At 35.9% G+C, this 23,910-nt stretch overlaps 1 protein-coding gene and 1 pseudogene across 1 annotated transcript in view; one reads left to right on the plus strand and one right to left on the minus strand.

The window, feature by feature from the left end:
* MAOB (monoamine oxidase B) overlaps window positions 1-23,910 on the minus strand; it is a 110,436-nt gene that overhangs the window by 15,631 nt on the left and 70,895 nt on the right. The window contains exons 4-8 of the mRNA XM_016137061.2: window positions 20,067-20,171; window positions 19,326-19,417; window positions 7,943-8,084; window positions 6,580-6,729; window positions 2,966-3,125 (exon numbers count right to left, since the gene is read on the minus strand). Of these exons, the coding sequence (XP_015992547.1) occupies window positions 2,966-3,125; window positions 6,580-6,729; window positions 7,943-8,084; window positions 19,326-19,417; window positions 20,067-20,171 (649 nt within the window). The remainder of the gene's footprint in view (window positions 1-2,965; window positions 3,126-6,579; window positions 6,730-7,942; window positions 8,085-19,325; window positions 19,418-20,066; window positions 20,172-23,910) is intronic.
* LOC118607920 lies at window positions 1,108-1,226 on the plus strand (annotated as a pseudogene).

A 23,910-nucleotide genomic window follows, 5' to 3' on the forward strand; every position in this document is an offset into this window, starting at 1 on the left:
ATGGCAAACCGCTAACAGGAAAACACAAATTTCAGTTTAATATGTATTGCGTTTTTAAAAAAATAATAGTTTGGGGAAAACATATAACATTTATTTAAAATTATGTTTGTGTATAAATGTTATTATACACATTAAGACACTGTTGTACACCTGAGAGTAATGAAAAAAAAATTGAATGTCAACTATAATTGAAAAAATAAAAAAATAAAGTGTATATATATATATATATATTTCAATATATATGCATGTATATATTTAAAGTATTCCCTGTGCATACAATAACTCTCCAAGGATAAACGACTTAAAATTTCAACAGTGATTCCCTAAAGGGAAGGGTAATATAGAAGAAGGATATTTTTCATAAACTTATTTTTTGAAAGTTTTATAGTGGACAAGTTTGCTTCTGTAATTTGTCTAAAAATTGGGTATTGCTTCTGCCATTTTGAGAAGAAATTGATATAAATTAGATTTAATAGAAAGTGTAAGTGATGTAGATAAGTAAAAGCGAGGGAGACTGGAAAGATTCAAGACATTGGTAACAGCCTGCTCTCTCCAGGTAAGTGGGGAAGAGAGAAAGAATGAGGCGGCTGTGATGTCCAACTCTCACAGGGATCCTGGGATGGCAGGATACAGGTAGTGAGAGTAGCTGGACTTAGGATGACTTGGTGGAAGTCCAGAAAAGAACGGGGGTACTCCTTGCAAATTCAAACAGATGTTATGCACCAAGACACTGAAAGGCATTTCCTGGAATAATCAATCTACAAGCAATCAAGGACTGTCTGTATCAAAATGCAAAAAGTTACCTTTTCTTTAATAATCCAAACCATACTGCACTTATGAAACAAAACAAAGCAAACAAACAAAAATTTTAAATGATTGGTTGCTGAGTGCCCAATATGTGCTAGTTATTGCGCTAGGCTGTTCGGGCTGCTAAATTCTCTCCCTTTTATCTGGTTAGCTCAATAATCTCGGAGCTTTTGTGTTACTTGTTAATCACAGTGTCTTCAGCAGTGACGTTAGCACTCTAAGACAATGCAAAGGCTATGTTATAAGAGTCAATTTCATCAGATTTCATTACCTTATTGAATCCTTCAAGAAACTGTTATTGACTATGGTCATGCCACCCTGAACAAACCCAATCCCGTCTGATCTCAGAAGCTAAGTAGGGTTAGGCTTGGTTAGTACTTGGATAGGAGACCAACTAGGAAGACCAGGAGCTGTAGGCATAAAAAAACTTTAAGAAAGGGAGGGGGGATTGTAAGCTGACAGAGTCCTTGCAATCTGTGAAGTCAACCAAGGGTTGCCTCAACTAAAAAGAAAAGGAAAGGAAAGGAAAGGAAGGAAAGGAAAGGAAAGGAAAGGAAGGAAAAGGAAAGGAAAGGAAAGGAAAGGAAAGGAAAGGGGGAAGGAAAGGAAAGGAAAGGAAAGGAAAAGGAAGGAAAGGAAAGGAAAAGAGAAAGAAGGAGGAGAAGAGAAGAGAAAAGGAGGAGAGAAGAGAAGAGAAGAGAAGAGAAGAGAAGAGAAAGAGAGAGAGAGAGGAGAGGAGGAGGAGAGGAGAGGAGAGGAGAGGAGAGGAGGGAGAGGAGAGGAGAGGAGAGAGAGAAGAGAAGAGAAGAGAAGAGAAGAGAAGAGAGAAAGAAGAGAAGAGAAGAGAAGGAGAAGAAGAGAGAGAAGAGAAGAGAGAGAGAAGAGAAGAGAAGAGAAGAGAAGAGAAGAGAAAAAAGAAAAGAAAAGAAAAGAAACTTATCGAATCGCTTATCAACGTAACAGGAAATCACATTGGATGTGAGTTTTGGAGCCTTCTCTTGTGTTTCTACAATAGCCTAGGGAATGCCAACACTGAACTTAACATATCATCATGCAATTATCAGTTTACATGACTGTCTTCTTCCTGAGTCTGGGTTTTCTGGGCAAGGAAACGTGAATTTCCAATGCCTATTATAATTGGTAATTCCCAATTCCCAATGTCTGTTGTACAATAGGTGCTCAATAGTGATCAGTTAAAGAAATACATTAATATAGTAACTCAAAGGAAACTAAAAATGTTTTGGTGAGACTTTCATATCAACAATCATTTTTTTTAAATGCAACTCAAAGATCATTACCTACAGAGACTCAGTCGGACTTAACCTCTAAAAGGTGGAGAACTTGGGTTTTCTTTTTGATACTGGTACCCAACATTGAACTTCCTTAGCACACAGCAGGCCTAAGATAAAAGTTTTCAGACATGAATGGAAAGTAATAGATTCTCTTCACAGATAAAGGCATTCAAGTCATTAGGAGAAAAATCTCTATCCTTAACCTGATCTACTTGTCATCAGCCAGCTACCTAAAATGTGGGACCTGGGTGATGAGAGGAAACAGTTTAGCGGCAGTAGGCTCTTTATGGTGAGTCACTACACTGTCCTTTGCAAAAGGTAAATTACTTGCTCAACTAATACACCAATTTAATAATAGTTCTAAATAGGATTTCTTACAAAGGTAGAGAATTAGGAGGCTATGAGGTAGCTGAAAAAGGGTAGAAACAGAAAGATACTATTTTACACAGTACAGTAGCACACTTGTTGAATATGTATGATGAACAAATTGATTTAATTTAATATAGTAGAATCTCGACACGTATGAGAAATGGCTTGGAAATTTTCAAAATTCACCTTTGTGAATGGCTCTATAAATGCATACTTTTAAAAGTTGTGTTAGAAAATATTAATAAGTTATATTCACAAGATTTTATGGAAAGATTAATAAACTTTATATTGAACTATAAAAAGTTGGTCATACCCCAAGGAAAGCAAATTTCATGAGTTTGCGTTAATATATTTTATTTGATAGAAAAGTACTTAAAACCTGGACTAAATGTTTTATGTCCAGCATTCTAATTAAAACAGTTACATGCAAATACATGTATTTATACTAAGTTTCTTAGACCTTCTCCTGAAGGTCTTTATTTAAGGAAAGTACTCACTCTTTTTCTTCCAAAAGGGCTCTTTATAGTAAACAATACACTTGATGACTGAACCCAAAGGCACACGAGTGATAAGTTGGTTTCTCATCATTGACAGAGGGGGATTGAAATGAATCTTCATGCCCAGAGTAGGAGGAATGGCACTAATCACATACTTAGCCTGAAAGAAAATAACACGGTTAAACATTGTTGCTGGGTTGTTTTGCTTCTTTTTTTCCCCCTCTTTTTTTAGTTCTATTTCTTTTCATCTTTATTGAAATATAATAGACAATTAGTTGCTCGTATTTACATTGTAAAATTCAATAAGGTTTTTTTCAATTATATTTGGCATACGATAATATATTAATTTCAGTTGTAAAGCTGATCAGTTGTACATAGTGATTAGAGATCTATATAACTCACAAAGTGATCACCCCACTAAATCTAGTACTCCTTTTCCCCTTATATTACATTATTGTTTTTCTTATGCTACGCCTTATATCTCCATGTCTATTTTATAACTATCCATTTGTATTTCTTAATTCCTTTGCTATTTTTCACTGTTACCACCCCCTCCACCCACCCTTCCATCTAGTAGCCCTCAAAATATTCCCTGTATCTATGAGTTTGTTTCTGTTTTTGTTGTTGTTGTTGTTTATTTTGTTTTTTAGATTCCACATGTACATGAAATTACATGGTATTTGTCTTTATCTGACTTATTTCATTCAGCACAATACCCTCTAGGTCCACCAAGGCAACATCTTTTTCCATACCCTTCCTTTTAGTCTGTGTGAGTCTTTTAATAAGAAGCAAGTCTCTTGTAGGCAGCATATGTAGGGGTTGTATTTTCTTATCCATTTAGCCACTCTAACTTTTGGTTGGAGCACTTAATTCTTCTGCATGTGAGGTGCTTGTTGATAGGAATGTAGTTATTATTATTCTTTATTCATGTTTTGGATACATGTTTTTCTTCTTTAAAAAGTCCCTACAACATTTCCTGTCATACTGGCTTGGTGCTGATGAATTTCTTTTGCTCATTTTAGTCTGGGAAGCTCTTTATCTGTCTTGTGACTCTAAATGATAGCTTTGCTAGATAAAGTATTCTTGGTTGTAGATTCTGGGTTTTCATTGTGTTGAATATTTTGTGCCAAGCCCTTCTGTCCTACATAGTTTCTTTCGAGAAATCAGCTGTCAGTCTTATGGGTGTTCCCTTGTAGGTAACTAAATGTCTTTCTCTTGTTGTTTTTAAGATTCTCTTTGGCATTTTAATTATGATGTGTCTTGGTGTAGGTCTGTTTGAGTTCTTCTTTCTTGGGACTCTCTGAGCTTCCTGGAGTTGCATGTCTATTTTCTTCACCAGGTTAGGAAAATTTTTCTTCATTATTTCTTCAAATAGCAATTCAACGTCTTGTTTTCCCTCAGACACCCCTATGACATGGATATTTTTACATTTAATTGTATCCCATAGGCTCCTTAAATTATTATTACAGTCTTGTTTTTTTTCTCTCTTTTGCCATTTTGATTGAATGTCCTTGGCTTCCCCATCCTCTTTATTGGTGGTCAATTCTCTTCTTCGTCCACTCTGTTTATTCTATCTAATGTACTCTTCATCCCAGAATATGTGTTCTTCATTTCTGACTCGTCCCCTTTTATAATTTCCATTTCCATTTTTATGTTTCTTATCTCTTTTTTAAAGTTCTGAGCTTATTTACTCTTTCCCTAAGTTCATTTAGCATCTTTATAACCAGTGTTTTGAACTCTACATCTGTTAGATTGCTTGACTCCATTATTCCTGGATCTCTGTTCTGTTCTTTCATATGGTTTCTGCTTCTTTGTCTTACCATTTTGGCTGCCTTTCTGTGTCTATTTCTATGTACTAAGCAAAGTTCTTAAGTCTTCGAGTCTTATTAGCATGGCTTTGTTTAGTAGGTGTCCCGTGGCATAGTCCTGAGAGGGGTTCAACTGCAGGCCAAGTTAAGCCCCAGCCTGTGCCCCTCTGGGGCCACCTATTAAAATTCAGCAAGCAATCTGCAGATGCTGTGCTTATAAATGCCTCTGGAAACCACACTAGAGCTGAGGTCAGCTGCCACCAGTGTGAGTCTTAGCACTATTCAGCAAGGAACACCAGAGTCATGGAGAACACAACTGGATGTGGTTTGAGTCAGGCTGCTAGTTGGGAGAGGCAGAGTCTCAGGGAATCCTCTGGGTGGAACGACCTCCGTTATCCAGTTTGATGAAGTCTCAGCTATGGGGGCACTGTGTCTGTGCACTGCGAGGGGAGAGGGCTCAACAGAGGAGCAATGGATACCACCATAACTTCTGTCCTGGAGACAGTCTCACCTCTGGCCCTCACTCTGACAACTCAATGTCCCCCTGTAAGTCCCTGGTGCCCCCTGTGTAGCTGACCCAGAGCTGGTGCTCAGAGCAAACAGGTCAATCACCACTAAAGTCCAGTCATGGACACAGCCCCTTTCCCACTCAGCCACTGGGGACTGGTCAACCTTGCATCTTCACACCCTCCTACCTTCCATCATTGCAGGCTGATTACTTCTCTCCTTAGTTGTGGTGTTTCTGTTCATCTAGATCCCAGGCAACTTTCTTTGCTGTTGCTCCGTGTTTCTGTCACAACTTTGATGTGGTTGTGAGAGGGATGAAGAAAGCTTCTATCGTCTATGCCATTTCCCCCCCCCTTCCCTGTTTTTGCTTATTTCTTAATGTTTCTCCTCCATTTTACTCTTTCCCTCTACTTCAGTCTCTTCTTAACAGAGAAACTGGAAGGATCTTGTTAAAACCAAAACAAGCCCTTATTCCTTAGGTCAGAACCTCCAATGATTTCATAATACACACAGAATCAAAACCAAGTTTCTCATAGTCACCTCAAGACTATACATGAAATAGACCCCTGTTACATCTTTTATCTTACCTTTAATTACTATTCCCCTCGATCCTTAACTCTGCCATTTTGATTAACTTGCTGTCCCTTCATCATGCCAAGCTTGTCTCTACCTCAGGGATTTTGCACTAGCTATTCTGTCTACCAAGAATGCTCCTCTCTCAGAGAGCCACATGGCTCAATCCCTCATCTTTTTTGGTGCTATGCTTAAACATCACCTTCTAAGTGAAGCCTTCCTTGATGACATATTTAAAATTGCATATCCAGTCATCTCAAACCACCTTGGGCATGCTCCCTCCCCCTTCCCTGCTTGATTTTTTTCCCACAGTACTTATTACTATCTAGTATACTTTATATTTTAACTATGTATGTGATTATGGCCTTGCTCCTTCACTAGAGTGTAGGCCAGATGAAGGCAGAAAATGTTGTTCACTGTTATGTTCCCAACTCTCAGAATAGTTCCAGGCACATAGGAGGCACTTAATATTTATCAAATAAATATTTTCTTTGTTTTTCTAACTATATAAAAGTGCAATACAGATAGTTGATAATATATGTTTTTAAAAATCCCTCCTCTCTCCCCAATATTCTGGTTCTCTTTTACTTTCTTTCAAATAGAGTTAGCCTTTTAACTTTTGACAAAAGGATTATCTATGGTGTCTGGAATATTCTTGGATTTATTTAAGCTTTGGTTATCTATGAGACTCTGGCATCTTCCCTCTAATTTAAAGCTCTTGGTTACCTCATACACCTCATGATTTAAGGTCTCCACAAGGACATTTTCTCCTGTCTGGTCAATGTGAGTCACAGGCCTCTCTAGCTTCACTCGATCCCCAAGGAGATCCATTATCCGCTCACTCACTTGACCAGATCCACCCACAAATTTCCTCTCCTGGAAAATAAAAGTACACAAGAGGTAGATAGGAAATATAGGAATATGTACAAATTATTAATAACTTCCTTCACAGATCTTTATGTGAGATAAATAAAATTTCATTTTGCTGTTGTGAACAGTGCCTTTAACCATTGTTTTCTTACTAGTGATTGCTGGCTTTTGAAAAAATTACAGGTTTTCTAACAGTCATCTCCAACTCTATGCTTTTGCAGATTCCCAGGCTCTAACCTTAGCTGGACCACCTCAACCTGACCCCATGCCCCCCCCCCCGGTCTAATCATGACCCCTGTGCTATGCCCTATCTGTTTCCCCTTGTTGGGTTGCTGGGTCTGGTGAAACTACCTACAGTTGGGCCACCACTGTCCTGAGCCTGTTTTCCCCATCCTTATTACTCAGGTCCAGAACCTCCCTGGCCCATCCATCCCCAGGCCAGCCTATTACCTATTACAGGCTTCCCATCTTATCCTGGGTGCCTGCTGCTTCCATGGCCACTGAGGTTATTTTACCTCACTGCACTAACCTACTGAATCCCTGCTAAAGCTTTGAAAGATTCTTCGTGGTTGTGCACACAGTTGAGCTGACTGCGTCCTCCTAAATTTTCAGTTAATTTTGAAAAGACTATTTAAAATGGGTTTAGGAAGAAGGAAAGAAATAAGGAGAAGGAGAAAAGGAGGGGAGAAGGAGAAAAACAGGGAATGAGGAGGAGGAAGGGGGAAAAGAAGGAGAGGAAAGGAAAATGACTAACAAGCAGGTTATATAAGAAGTCTAAACCACTTCCTACTGTGCCTAGCATAGTGCCTTATACAATGCTGGAGCTCAGAAAATAGGCAATGAATGAATGAATGAATTCCATTTGCTGTGTGTTTTAAATGAAAAACACATATCTGACTTTCCTCATTGAGTTTTCCAAGAAGTGTTCAAGTTATGTTAATCAGATAGTCTCCTACGAACTTATCAAATAAAAACAAAATGTATATACAATTGGAAAATTGTGAAAGTACATAAAAAGAAACAAGCCTAATCTTAAAATTACATTGGGAACCTACAACAGGCTGTCCTCTCACAAAAGTTACTTTGAGCTGTCATGGTAAAGCTCTAAAATTAACAAGCCTTCCTCCTGCTCTATCTGCTCACGATTAAAGGATGATGCCAATATTTCATTTAAGCAGTGGTGGTTTTCTGTTGAAATGGTGGGGATATAGATGGGTACCTGCCCTCCATTGGTTGTTGAGATGATCCTAGTTGTGCCCCCACACTGCTTCACATACCACAGGAACCAGAGAGCAGAGACCTCATGGGTCTCCGCAGTGACACACAGGTTCACAAAGAGAGTAGCAAGCTTCTTTGCAGATCTGTTCAGGAAGAAACAAAAGCAAAATTGTCAAATGCAACAGAGCATCATCTTCATTCTCTGGAAATTATTCAAGCAATAAATTTACTTAGCTAAGTTTTGCATAACTTGACAAGTCAGAGAAAATTGTCACTAGACTCCTGTATTATAAAACATGACATCAGAGATTTGGGGATTATGAGATTTATTTTTTCATTAACCAAAATACCTAACTCAGATTCAGTTTATATTTCATAGTCTATGCTGTCATGATTTCTCCCCACACACTTGCTACTCTTCCAGTGACCCCCATCTCAGTAAAAGGCATTCATCCAATTGCTGAGGCCAACACTCTAGAAATCAGCCTTAATTTCTCTCTTTCCATCACTCTTCCTGCATCCAATCCATCAGGAAGTCCTATTGTCTTTCACTGCATCACTCCACCTTCATCACCACCAATTTAGCATCATCTCTTGCCATGGGTATTGCAATTATTTCCTCTAGACCAATCTCTCTGTCTCTACTTGTCTTCACCTGGTATCTATTCACTACACTTGAAGCCAGAAGGTTTTTATCTCTCTCCCTTACATGGAGCTCTTCCTAAAATGTAAATTAAGTCATGTCATTCCCTTGCTTAAAACCCTCCAGTGTTATCCTATCAAAACCCGAATAAGATTCAGATCTTTTACCATGGCCTCCAAAGTCCTAAGTGATATAGTCCATGCTTACCTTCTCTATCTCATCTTATACTCTCTCTACTTATCCTAATGTCTCCTCAGAAAGATGAACTCTTATATATCTATGAAAATGAGCATTGGCTTCCACATTCCAAGTACCCTAGAATTCTCTATCATTTTATCATAATATAGTATCTTTAGAATTCTTTTCACTATCTTAAATTATCTTAATTATTGTTTTATTATTTTTATTGCTGTCTACCCCTCTAGAATATCAACCAATGAAAAGAGAGATCTTAACTTTCTTGCCCACCATAGTGCCCCCTTTAATAAAAGTGCCTTGGACATAGTAAGCACTCAGTATTTGTTGGATGATTGAATGAAAGGTTAATAAGGAATATCAATTAGACATTATTTCAAAATTATCTATAATGCACAAAGAATATACTAGGAACTGTACAAAACACAGAATTAGTCACAGCTATCTATTCAATTATTTTACTGCCTAATCAAGACAAGTTCAAAGGATAAATAGGAGGAAAAACAATTAATAGAACAAAGATAGGTGAACTTTTGCTTGGAGTTGTCATGTAAATGGTGGGAGGTTATATCCTATCTGCAGGCACACCAGCAAGTGAATAATTTCACATAATTCCAGTGACTCAGTTATATCTAACACACCTAAAAGTTCACCAGTAGAAATACATACTCTGAGATATCTTTAATAAGGACCAATCACCCCTTTGACTTTTACGTAAAGTTTCTGTGTTGTTAATCTGGTCATGTCTGAGGCAGAATTTACTACCTGGTAGTGCTGACAATGAGTGGAATAAACAATATTGAACTCTTTCACACTCAAAGGTTTTCAAACCTATTGTCTTATTGAATTACCATAATAACTATAAAATAGTTATTATTTTTCCCCAGTCTCAAGCCCCAAAACAGATTCAGAGAGGTTAGTAATATGTAGTACACGGCTCACTAAATGATACAACTTCAAACCACATCATATCTTATTCAATTAGTCAACTGACAAGTTGACTCAACAAAGGGCATCTCTTTACTCTAGTGTACCTTGACTCTGGACGTTTGTAGAATCACACCTAACACACATAACAGTTACTGACAATATTTGCAGCCATAACAACCTGACAGAACTTTTGTGACATTCTCCATCATTGAGCCAGCGAATAATGTGATATATATGTTGAAGTGACATGGTTTCGTAAGATTCTTCATGATAACTGAAGGAATAGAAATTGCTTACTTGTGATTCCTTTGGAGAAACAATTTGTGACATCTATCTAAAGCAAATATCCAAACATTGGTTTAAAATATTACTTCAAAGTGAAAACATCCTTTTGCTGTTACCTAATATCCTGTTTCTTTTATTCCTTGTTTTATAGGTGAATTTGGGCAGTATAAGGTTAAGGGAGTAATAAATAACTAAAAACCTAATGTTGGCCTAGCCAGACAGCCAATATTAAACATAAAAATACAGCCGCATTGCAGTTGTTATTACTGCCAATTTAAAAGAAATAATTTAGGCTTGAAATGGAGGGAGATCTAAAAGTAATTCCTTCTGGAGGGTCAGGTCATTCCTAATCTTTTATTTGATTTACTCTGGGAGTTTTAGCGTGAAAAGAAATGAGAAGAACAACATCTGAGGGAAGGAAGGTCAAGGAAGCTGGTGTAATAATATTTTTGTACTCTTTGCACTGTTGACTTTTTAAAAGATAAACATATTTTTATACATGAAAAATAGATACACATTATATAAAATTTGGAAAATTCGTAAAATAAACAGATAAGAGAATGAATATCTTCCACATTTCTCGTCCTCAAAAGATAGTCACTAGTTTCATTTTAACGCATTTTTTTCTAGGTATAGGTTTTTAAAAAGGTATTTAAATAGCTGTAACCACATTGCAAATTTAATTTGTGTTTCTGAAAAGCACTTTATAAATAAAAACTGAAAGAATGATCAATATTAGTCTTTGAATATATCATTGTGCTTTAGTTCGAATCATGATAGGTTGGATATTCTGGGGATTACTTCTTTTAAAACCAAGAAATATATACCTTGTATATCTTGTTTAGGAAAAGGTAGAAAATTACCTTGTGTTCATATATTCCTAATATCTCAGAATTCTTTATTTTGTCAGCCAACAACCTAGAATTTCCCCAAAGGGAAGACTAGGCAAAGGACTATGATAGAAAAAGTCAGATATCTATGGTCCTAAAGGAATAAAATTAGTCCTATCTTTAAGGAGCTTTAAAGTGCTCTTGGAACAAAAGATGTAACTTAATTTATAAAAACCTTTTCATAATATAAGTTATAAAATAAATGCAGATAGTTAAATACTCAATAAATTTTGAAAAATCTAATGTGTAGATTTAAAGGTAAATTCTGTGATTTTATTACAATCAAAATAAGTTATATTACAAACTATATTCTCAAAAAAGGTGGCAAATAGCTTAGATAAATATTAAAAAGAATATAATTAATAATAGACATTGATTTCATGACAGTAATAGGATTTTATTATTACAAAATGGGTTTGTTTCAAAGGTCAAAGACATAGAAATACAAAGATTTTTAAAACAGATAATTACATATTATTATTAATAATAATGAAAAACTAGAAGTAACCAAAATGCTAATGAATAAAACATCATAGTATTCATTTTGCACAGAATATCCTCGAACCATGAAGTATTATATTTGGTGGAGCACTTTTAAAGACGTGAATAAATGTTTGTATTAAATATTAAGTGTTAAAAAACATTTTGATGGATGCCCATTGCTTTTGCAGTGAATATACACTTTCCTTTTCAGAAACATATATCACACTACACATACTCAATGACAGCCGGCTTTTCTATGGATTTAACATTATGATCTTTTCAAGAGATTAAATATACTTCCAAATGATTTCAAAAGACTGTGCAGTATTCCATTTTTCAGGTATCCTACAAATAATTCAACCAATCTTCTTCTATTATTAGACATTTATATTTTCCCTTGGGTTTATTTCTTAATTAATTAATTTATTTATTTTATGGTGACATTGGTTGACACAATCAAATAAGTTACAGCTCTACATTTTAACAGTAAGGCATATATATATATATAAATTATTTTATATATAAAATAATATATTTTATATATAATTATATATATAATTATATTTATATATAAAATAATAAATTATTTTATATATAAAATAAATAAATATAATTAATTTATTTATTTTATGGTGACATTGGTTGACACAATCAAATAAGTTACAGCTCTACATTTTAACAGTAAGGCATATACATATATAAATTATATATATATATATATATATATAATTTATATATGTATACACATACATACACACACACACACACTATGTATTCACCTCCCACAGTTATATTTCTTTCTATCACCACATAATTGTCTCCTTTACGCCATCTACCTCCTCTGGTTACCACTAGTCTATTGTTCATGTCCATGAGTCTGTTTCTTACTGCTGTTGATTTGTTTTAGGTTTCTATCCCACATGTAAGTGATATCATGTGATTTTCAACATTTTCTGTCTGGCCGATTTCGCTTAGCATGATTATCTCGAAGTCCATCCATGTTGCCGCAAATGGCAGTAATTCATCTCTTCTTATGGCTGAGTAATATTCCATCGCATATATGTACCACCGATTCTTTAGCCAGTCATCTATCGTAGGACACTTTGGTTGCTTCCACGTCCTGGCCACTGTGAATACAGCTGCTGTGAACATCGGTGTGCAAATATCTTTGAGGATATGAGTTTTCGAGTCTTTGGGGTAAATACCCAGAAGAGGGATTGCTGGATCATATGGTAGATCAATTCTTAGTTTTTTTGAGAAATCTCCATACTGTTTTCCATGCTGGCCATACCAATTTGCAGTTCCACCATCAGTGTACGAGGGTTCCTTTTTCTCCGCATCCTCTCCAACATTTGTTATTACTCGTTCTGTTGATTATAGCTATTCTATTAGGTGTGAGGTGGTCTCTTATTGTGGTTTTGATTTGCATTTCCCTAGTAGCTTGCAATGTTGAGCATCTTTTCAAATATTTGTTGGCCATTTGAATGTCTTCTTGGGAGAAGTGTCTGTTCAGGTCTTCTGCCATTTTTTTGACTGGATCCTTTGTTTTTTGTTTTGTTTTTGTTATTGAGTTGTATGAGTTCTCTTTATATTTTGGATATTAGGTCCTTATTGGAGGCATTGCTTGCAAATATATTTTCTCATTCGGATCGTGTCTCTTTACCTTGTTGACAGTTTCTTTTGCTGTGCAGAAGCTTTTTAGTTTGATGTAGCCCCATTCATTTATTTTAGCTTTTACTTCCCTTGCTTTTGAGGTCAAATTCATAAAATCCTCTTTAAGTCTAAGGTCCTTGAGTTTGGTACCTATGTTTTCTTCTATGTATTTCATTGTTTCAGGTCTGGTATTCAGGTCCTTAATCCATTTTGAGATAATTTTGATGTATAGTGATAGACAACAGTCTAGTTTCATTCTTTTGCAGGTGGCTTTCCAGTTCTCCCAGCACCATTTATTGAAGAGGCTTTCCTTTCTCCACTGTATGTTTTTGGCTTTTATGTCAAAAATTATTTGCCCATATAAATATGGGTTTACTTTTGGACTCTCGATTCTGTTCCACTGGTCCATGTGTCCGTTTTGCTGCCAATACCATGCCGTTTTGATTACTGTCGCTTTGTAGTATAATTTGAAATCGGGCAGAGTGATGCCTCCAGGCTTGTTCTTTATTCTCGGGATGGCTTTGGCAATTCGGGATCTTTAGTGCTTCTATACAAATTCGATGATTTCTTGTTCTGTTTATTTAAAAACTGCCGATGGGATTTTGATGGGGATTGCATTAAATCTGTATAATCTGTATAATGCTTTAGGTAATATGGTCATTTTAACTACGTTGATTCCTCCAATCCAAGGACATGGAATAACTTTCCATTTCTTTGTGTCTACTTTGATTTCTTTTAATAGGGTCTTATAGTTTTCATTATATAGGTCCTTTGCATGTTTCGTTACATTTTTTCCTAGGTATTTTATTATTTTTGTTGCAATTGCAAAAGGAATTATTTTTTCCACTTCTTTTTCTGACACTTTATTATTAGAGCATAAGAACGCTATGGAGTTTTGAACATTGATTTTATATCTGGAAACTTTACTGTATTTACTTATTGTTTCTAGTAGTGTTCTTGTGGAGTCTTTAGAGTTTGCTATATAGAGAATCATGTCATCTGCAAATAGTGACAATTTGACTTCTTTGTTTCCTATTTGGATGCCTTTTATATCTTTCTCTCGCCTGATTGCACTCACTAGGACCTCCAATGTTATAGTGAATAAGAGTGGTGACAGTGGGCAGGCAGCCTTGCCTTGTTCCTGATCTTAGAGAGAAGGTTTTAAGTTTTTCACCATTAAGCATAATGTTGGCTGAGGGCTTGCCATATATGGCTTTTATTACTTTAAGGTACTTTCCTTCTATACCGATTTTGTTAAGTGTTTTGATCATAAATGGATGCTGTATCTTGTCGAAGGCTTTTTCTGCATCTATTGAGAAAATCATATGAATCTTATGTTTTAATTTATTCATGTGGTGTCTCACATTAATTGATTCGCGTATGTCGAACCATCCCTGTGCCTCTGGGATGAAGCCCACTTTATCATGGCGTATAATCCTTTTAATATATTGGTGTATTTGGTTTGCTAGTATCTTATTTATGATTTTTGCATCTGTGTTTATGATAGATATTGGTCTGTAGTTTTCTTTTGTGTGTGTTATTTTTACCAGGTTTTGGTATCAGGGTAATATTGCCTCATAAAATGAGTTGGGAAGTATTGCCTTCTCTTTGAATTTTTGGAAGAGCTTGAGGAGAATAGGTATTAGATCTTCTTGGAATGGTAGGCAGAATTCCCTGGTGAAGCCACCTGTTCCTGGACTTTTACTTTTGGGTAGGTTTTTGATGATTGTTTCCATTTCCATATTGCTGATCAGTTTATTTAGATTTTCCAGTTCTTCATGCACTCTAGTAATATTGTATTTTTCTAAGTACTCGTCCATTTCTTCTAGATTATTATATTTGGTGGTATACATTTTTTCATAGTATTCTTGTACGATTCTTTGTATTTCTGTGATGTCAGTCATAATTTCCCTTCTTTCATCTCTGATTTTACATTTTGTGTCTGTTCTCTTTTTTCTTTAGTGCATCTAGCCAGGGATATGCCAATTTTATTAACCTCAGAGAACCAGCTCTTTGTTGCATTTAGTTTTTCTATTGTTTTGAGGTCGTTGTTGTTATTTTGTTTTGTTTTCAATTTCATTAATTATTGCTGTAATTTTGATTATTTCTTTCCTTCCGCTGACTTTAGGCTTCATTTGTTCTTCCTTTCCTAGTTTTTTAAGATGAATCATTAGGTTGTCTATTTGGACTTGTTCTTGTTGTTAGAAATAGTCCTGTAATGATATGAACTTTCCTTTTATGAACTCTTTTGCTGTGTCCCAAAAGTTTTGATATGTTATACTATCATTATCATTCATTTCTATGTATCTCTTGATCTCTCTTTATTTCTTCTCTGAGTTCGTTTTTCAGTAACATGTTGTTTAATCTCCATGTATTTGTGGTTTTTCCTAAGTTCTTTCTGCAGTTGATCTCTAGTTTCTAAGCATTATGATCAGAGAATATGGTTGGTATTATTTCAACCCTCTTGTATTTGTTGAGGCTATCTCAATCCCAGTATGTGGTCAATTCTTGAGAATGTTCCATGTGCACTAGAGAAGAATGTATAAACATCTGTTTTTTGATGGAAAGCTCTGTAAATGTCAATTATGTCCATATGGTCTAACCTGTCATTTAAGAATGTTATTTCCTTATTGATTTTGTTTGGATAATTTGTCCATATCCAACAGTGGGGTATTTAGGTCCCCTACTACGATAGTGTTTTGGTCTGTTTCTCCCTTTAGGACTGTTATAATTGCTTTACATATTTCGGAGCTCCCTGATTGGGAGCATAGATATTAATAAGTATTAGGTCTTCTTGGTATATGTTCCCTTTATCATTACGAAGTGTCCTTCAGTATCTTTACTTTTTTTATTTTGAAGTCTATTTCATCCAATATTAGTACCACTACTCCCACTTTTCTCTGAATGCCATTTGCTTGGAATAGCATTTTCCCCCCTTTTGAGTCTACATTTCTCTTTAGAGCTGATATGTGTCTACTTGAGGCAGCATATGGTTGAGTTTTGTTTTTTGATCCGATTTGCAACTCTGTGCCTTTTTAATAGTGAGTTCGATCCATTTACATTTAGGGTGACTATTGAAATATGAGGTCTTCTTATAGTCATTTAATCATTTGCTTTCTGGTAGCTCGGTGTTTCCATTGCTTCCTTGTCCTTGTGTTTCTGTTTTCTTTATTTTGGTTGACTTCTCTGGGTTTTACCTGTGGTTCTTCTTATTTATACACTTCAGTTCTGAATCTTTGGTGTGTGGTTACTATTATGAATATGTAAAGGATAATTATATGTATACACACACGCAAACAGTCATCCATTTTCTTCTGCGCATGCCTCATCTCCATTCTCCTTTGTGAATTTGGATCTTTGAATCCTCCCCTTTTCAGTCATTGTTGTCTTAATTTGTCCCTATGTATGATGTATATTCATTACTATATTGTTATAGCAAATATCTTATTGTTTAAGTCTATAGAGTCTGATTGTTAGTAAGGGCTGCACTCCTCTGCTTCTATTTGCCTGCTAGTCACCTTATCTCTAATTATGTAATTTTTATTTTTTGTCATTTTGTTTTAGGTGACCTGACCCCTGTCACTATTTCCTGTAATGCAGGCCTCATAGTTGAGAATTCCCTCAAGTTTTGTATGTCTGTAAAGGTCTTGATTTCTCCTTCATATCTAAAGAAGAACTTTGCTGGACACATTATTCTTGGGTCGTATTTCCTTTCACTTAATAGTTTGAATATTTGATTCCATTCCCTTCTTGCTTGTTAGGTCTGTGCTGAGAAGTCTGAAGATAATATAATGGGTTTTCCTTTATAATTTACCATCTTCTTCTCCCTGGCTTCCTTGAGAATCCTGTCTTTTTCATTGAGTTTTGATAATTTATATATATGTGTGTGTGTGTGTGTGTGTGTGTGTGTGTGTGTGTATATATATATATATATATATATATATATATATATATATCCTAGTGAAGTCCTTTTTGAGTTGAGACAATTGGGTGTTCTGTTCACTTCTTGAATTCTAAGCTCCAACTCATTCCTTAGATTTAGGAAATTCACTTCCACTATTTGTCTGAAAATCTTTCTAGTCCTTGCTCTTTTACCTCACTTTCAATAATGCCCATTATTCTTATGTTTCCTCTCCTGATGGTATCATCTAGTTCTTGAATCTCTCTTTCATTCTCTGATTTTTCTCTTCTTCCTTCTGATTTATTTCTAGATTTCTGTCTTCGAGATCACTGGTCGACTCTGTTTCCCAAACTTGCCATTTCATTTTCCAAATCCTGCAGTCCATTTTTTTTCACTTCCAAATGAACTATTCTGTTCTTTTTGAGGGTTTCGATTTCCTTTCTCTCTTCATCTAGTTGTTTTTGCAGTTCCTGAAATTGTTGATCTGACTCATTTCAGATCTCGCTGAGGTTTTTTCAGAAGTACCATTCTTAATTATCTGTCATTTAAGTCACATATTTCTATGTCTATAAGCTCATTTTCTCTTTATTTCTGATGTGCCTTGTCACCTTAGTTGTTCATGGTGTTTAATGGATTATCTCTCCACCTGGGCATTAATGGAAGTGTATTCTGCTGTTTTTCCAGAAAGATTTGTTATATTAAAGGTCTCTTTAACCTGTTGCAAAGAAGGAGCTTTTCTTTTGGTTTCCTATAGGTGGTGTCTAAGCCTCTTGGATCCCTGCTTCATATAAAGCCTTAATAATGCCTTTTTATTTTCTTGTAGCTATTTAATCATGCTTGCTACCCTCGATCTGAGTCTCTGTCTGTGTTAGTGACAGTTTCTGTAGCATTTGCTCAGATACCCCTGAGTTCCATGGTATCAGTCTCACAGGGTATGTGGGGAGGGGCCCTCTGGATTCGGGGTTAGGGGCTGCAGTTCAGCCTCGGTTTTGCAACCACAGCTGGTAAAAATCAACTTGCTTCTCTGCCATCCTGCTTGCCTACTTTCTGCCCTGATTACTGGGCCCCACCACCAGTCGTGTGGAACTCACAGCTCTCCCAGGCAGGGCTTTTCAAGGAACTCACCGCACCTTCTCTCCTCCCCCTCACCCTACAGGGAGCTATGGCAGCTGCTAGGGACAGCTTCTTTATTTCTCCCAGACCACTACCTGACACCTGTGGTAGCTTTTATATGCAGATCCCATGATCAGACATGCTTGTGTGTGGTTTGGGTGTTTCTTGTTGAGTTTTAGATGTTCAGCTTATTTTTGTTTCAAGGGGAGAGATCTTAGGATGTCTCTCACTCCGCCATGTTTCTCCAAACTATATTTTCCCTTTTAAAAATAATTATTTGAATCTCCCTCTCTCCCTTCCTCTCTCCCTTCCTCCCTCCTTGTATGCCTACCTACCTCTGTTCTTTTCTCTCTCTTTCTTTAATCTAAATTCTAAGAAGTTGAATTTATATATTTAGTATATAAATTTCATGTCTTTTTGTTATTTCCATATCTTAGATTTAGATATTGCTAAAAAATTGCCTGTTTTTTTTGTTTTAATTTTTAGTTGTTAATGTTCCAGCTTCCCTCCCCAATGCCTAGGGAATAAAGATATCAATCCCAGAGTCAAACATATTCACAACTTATGCTACTTAGCATGGAGGACAGTCTCCTTGAACTTGGCTTCCATTTTTCTTCCTTTCTTTATCACAAATTCACCATGTCCTTGGACTTACCATTCTTTTCTTTTTCCTTGCAGTCCAAGAGCAGTGAGGCCTCTCCATATTTCTATCTATATAGACCTCAGCATTTATATATAGTTCCCAACTCTGTCAATCACACTTGCTTTCGATACTACATGATTTCCATTTAATGAGAGCAGTCGGTCCAGTCATACATGTTTCCTCTACAGTTGTGAATTATTTCGAGAACTTCTCTGGAAGTTCCTCTTCAAATCCTTGAAGAGTTGCTCCTATAAGGTGTTTCATATGCATATGCTAAATACTATCTCTACATTGAACCACCAGAGAGGAGCACGAAAGTATTCCTATATCAACAATTTAATAAATTGGATCATTAAACTAATGGTCTTTAAGCTGTTCTAGTAAAGGAGGAGGCACATTCTGGTCTGTTCTGAGGACTTCACTGAAAAATACCAGTTTTGTGATGCAAGACTCTTTCAAAGAAGTAGGTCTGATGTGTAGATGCCTTTAGGGCACGGCCCACTTCCAGTATTTTTTAGCATTCTATCTGGCCAAATGTCATAGTTTTAGATACAAAATAGATACTTGTCCCATTCCTGTTGAATGGTATTGCTAAATAAACCTAAAAGACAGTCATAGTAAATGCCCGTGCTTAATATAGAGTCTTACTCTGTCCAACAGATCTTGTCTAGTAGCTCCTTCATTGTCATGTGGTCCCACTCTTCTGCAAGGGGTGCCTTCCATGGGGCATCACTGGGAATCTACATTCAGATGAGAATTCGGAGAGAAAAAAAATGTAATTTTCTACTTTAAATAACTATTTTAATAGTATTAAAATTCTAACTTAAAGAAGTTTTCCAAATCCTCCAAAAGTGACTTTTACTGCACAGCCAATGCTGTCTGTGTAGCTATCCTATTATATATCTATATATACTATGTGATTAATTTTAATTTATAACACTTCCTGCTATGTTGCAATTGGTATGCTTCCAAATATCATTACTAAGTTACTTATTTAGAGAGAATGTTCATAAATTCTACCTATTTACACATATTGGACAGCTGTTTCAAATCACATCTTAACTGGAGTTTCAGGTCAAGCTCTGTGTATATGGGCTGCAGGTTTGGGCATGATGGTGACTCACAAATCCAGAAGTCTTATTTTGCTATAATCTGAGGATTTTCTGGATTAGAAACAATCTCAAAAAGGTCAAGTAATATATGATCTTCTCCCCTTTCATCAGTAGTATACGAATAGCAGTCTGTTGGACATATCACTCTTTTAGCATTTAGAAACAAGTTCATTCATTCATTTCACAATATGCATTGGTGATATGTTCTATCTTTTTTTTCTTTTAAAATTATTTTGAAAAATACAAAGGTAGTCAAAGAAGCTTTAGAAAAATTTACCTCTTGTCCCATGTTATCCACTGTCCTCCAAAGATTATTATAATCTAGGTAGGTAATTGGATTCCATGTCGATGGTAATGGGCCCCTGAATGGGTATGATTTGCCCTATGAGATGATAAAAAATATTTTTTAAATGAAGCACTTACTACAATGTTAAATATGCCAAGTAGATAAATGCCTGCAAGCAAAATCATGTTATCAATATATGATATACACTCAAGTCTTTTAGTTCCTTGTGGCTTCAGAACTCTAGTTAACTATTTAACATTGAGATTTCAAACAAAGTTCTGTTACCTAAATAAATTTGATTCCATAACAAACACAATAAAAAGATTATCTCTGAAATTGGAACCCTTACCATGTAAAATATGAATGCCAAAACAGAAATGGGGTTACCTAAAGTAATCTCATTTGCCAATAATACTTGCTAGAATTTCAGAGTCAGTGTACCTGGAGGGCTAGAAAATTACAACTATAAACATTAAACAAAGTAGAAAGGGATGCAGAAATACAAAGGATCATACAAGAACTATGAAAAAGTATATAACACTTAGATCCTAGAAGAAATCCTAGAAGATCCAGAAAGAGATGGATGAGTCCAAAGAAAAACACAATATTCCTATATTGAATCAAGAACTAGAAAATCAAAATAAACTGATCAGCAGGATAGACATGGAAGTAATCATCAAAAGCCTACCCAAAAGTAAAAGTCCAGGAACAGGTGGCTTCACCAGGGAATTCTGCCTACCATTCCAAGAAGATCTAATACCTATTCTCCTCAAGCTCTTCCAAAAATTCAAAGAGAAGGCAATACTTCCCAACTCATTTTATGAGGCAATATTACCCTGATACCAAAACCTGGTAAAAATAACACACACAAAAGAAAACTACAGACCAATATCTATCATAAACACAGATGCAAAAATCATAAATAAGATACTAGCAAACCAAATACACCAATATATTAAAAGGATTATACGCCATGATAAAGTGGGCTTCATCCCAGAGGCACAGGGATGGTTCGACATACGCGAATCAATTAATGTGAGACACCACATGAATAAATTAAAACATAAGATTCATATGATTTTCTCAATAGATGCAGAAAAAGCCTTCGACAAGATACAGCATCCATTTATGATCAAAACACTTAACAAAATCGGTATAGAAGGAAAGTACCTTAAAGTAATAAAAGCCATATATGGCAAGCCCTCAGCCAACATTATGCTTAATGGTGAAAAACTTAAAACCTTCTCTCTAAGATCAGGAACAAGGCAAGGCTGCCTGCCCACTGTCACCACTCTTATTCACTATAACATTGGAGGTCCTAGTGAGTGCAATCAGGCGAGAGAAAGATATAAAAGGCATCCAAATAGGAAACAAAGAAGTCAAATTGTCACTATTTGCAGATGACATGATTCTCTATATAGCAAACTCTAAAGACTCCACAAGAACACTACTAGAAACAATAAGTAAATACAGTAAAGTTTCCAGATATAAAATCAATGTTCAAAACTCCATAGCGTTCTTATGCTCTAATAATAAAGTGTCAGAAAAAGAAGTGGAAAAAATAATTCCTTTTGCAATTGCAACAAAAATAATAAAATACCTAGGAAAAAATGTAACGAAACATGCGAAGGACCTATATAATGAAAACTATAAGACCCTATTAAAAGAAATCAAAGTAGACACAAAGAAATGGAAAGTTATTCCATGTCCTTGGATTGGAGGAATCAACGTAGTTAAAATGACCATATTACCTAAAGCATTATACAGATTATACAGATTTAATGCAATCCCCATCAAAATCCCATCGGCAGTTTTTAAATAAACAGAACAAGAAATCATCGAATTTGTATAGAAGCACTAAAGATCCCGAATTGCCAAAGCCATCCCGAGAATAAAGAACAAGCCTGGAGGCATCACTCTGCCCGATTTCAAATTATACTACAAAGCGACAGTAATCAAAACGGCATGGTATTGGCAGCAAAACGGACACATGGACCAGTGGAACAGAATCGAGAGTCCAAAAGTAAACCCATATTTATATGGGCAAATAATTTTTGACATAAAAGCCAAAAACATACAGTGGAGAAAGGAAAGCCTCTTCAATAAATGGTGCTGGGAGAACTGGAAAGCCACCTGCAAAAGAATGAAACTAGACTGTTGTCTATCACTATACATCAAAATTATCTCAAAATGGATTAAGGACCTGAATACCAGACCTGAAACAATGAAATACATAGAAGAAAACATAGGTACCAAACTCAAGGACCTTAGACTTAAAGAGGATTTTATGAATTTGACCTCAAAAGCAAGGGAAGTAAAAGCTAAAATAAATGAATGGGGCTACATCAAACTAAAAAGCTTCTGCACAGCAAAAGAAACTGTCAACAAGGTAAAGAGACACGATCCGAATGAGAAAATATATTTGCAAGCAATGCCTCCAATAAGGACCTAATATCCAAAATATAAAGAGAACTCATACAACTCAATAACAAAAACAAAACAAAAAACAAAGGATCCAGTCAAAAAAATGGCAGAAGACCTGAACAGACACTTCTCCCAAGAAGACATTCAAATGGCCAACAAATATTTGAAAAGATGCTCAACATTGCAAGCTACTAGGGAAATGCAAATCAAAACCACAATAAGAGACCACCTCACACCTAATAGAATAGCTATAATCAACAGAACGAGTAATAACAAATGTTGGAGAGGATGCGGAGAAAAAGGAACCCTCGTACACTGATGGTGGAACTGCAAATTGGTATGGCCAGCATGGAAAACAGTATGGAGATTTCTCAAAAAAACTAAGAATTGATCTACCATATGATCCAGCAATCCCTCTTCTGGGTATTTACCCCAAAGACTCGAAAACTCATATCCTCAAAGATATTTGCACACCGATGTTCACAGCAGCTGTATTCACAGTGGCCAGGACGTGGAAGCAACCAAAGTGTCCTACGATAGATGACTGGCTAAAGAATCGGTGGTACATATATGCGATGGAATATTACTCAGCCATAAGAAGAGATGAATTACTGCCATTTGCGGCAACATGGATGGACTTCGAGATAATCATGCTAAGCGAAATCGGCCAGACAGAAAATGTTGAAAATCACATGATATCACTTACATGTGGGATAGAAACCTAAAACAAATCAACAGCAGTAAGAAACAGACTCATGGACATGAACAATAGACTAGTGGTTACCAGAGGGTAGGGAATAGTGGGGAAGGGGAAGGTAGATGGCGTAAAGGAGACAATTATGTGGTGACAGAAAGAAATATAACCGTGGGAGGTGAACACACAATGTAAATATATACAATATATATAAGCCATACTGTTGAAATATACAGCTGAAACTTACCAGACTTCATTAACCAATGCCACCATTATTAATTAATTAATTAATTGATTGATTAACATAAAAAGGTAGAAGAGGATGATAAACCAATCACAGGAATGCAATGATCTGTAGCAAGATCCTCAATACAGAGCCCAGATAAGTTTCCCAAGGAATCAGATGCGCTAGGTCAACTCATGAGTTCCCAGAGTTCTGCAGGGTCACGACAAAATAATACAACAACAACAACAACTTCACGCCTTGCCTCGAGCCATGTTTATGCTACCTGGTTCTCCAAGTAGGGTAGAACAGCTCAACACAGAGATGAAGGGAACACATTTCATAAAGGATATAATAAGATAGCCTATATGTCATCTCTGGGAGGGCTTAACTCATTGATGGCAGTTAAGAGACATGCACAAAAGACACTTTGGTCCATCTGAAAACCTGAGTTAGAAGTCAGGCTGTGCATTCTACCACTATCTTTCATCTGA

Source organism: Rousettus aegyptiacus, unplaced genomic scaffold, assembly GCF_014176215.1.
Source record: "Rousettus aegyptiacus isolate mRouAeg1 unplaced genomic scaffold, mRouAeg1.p scaffold_m13_p_9, whole genome shotgun sequence".
NCBI lineage: Eukaryota > Metazoa > Chordata > Mammalia > Chiroptera > Pteropodidae > Rousettus > Rousettus aegyptiacus.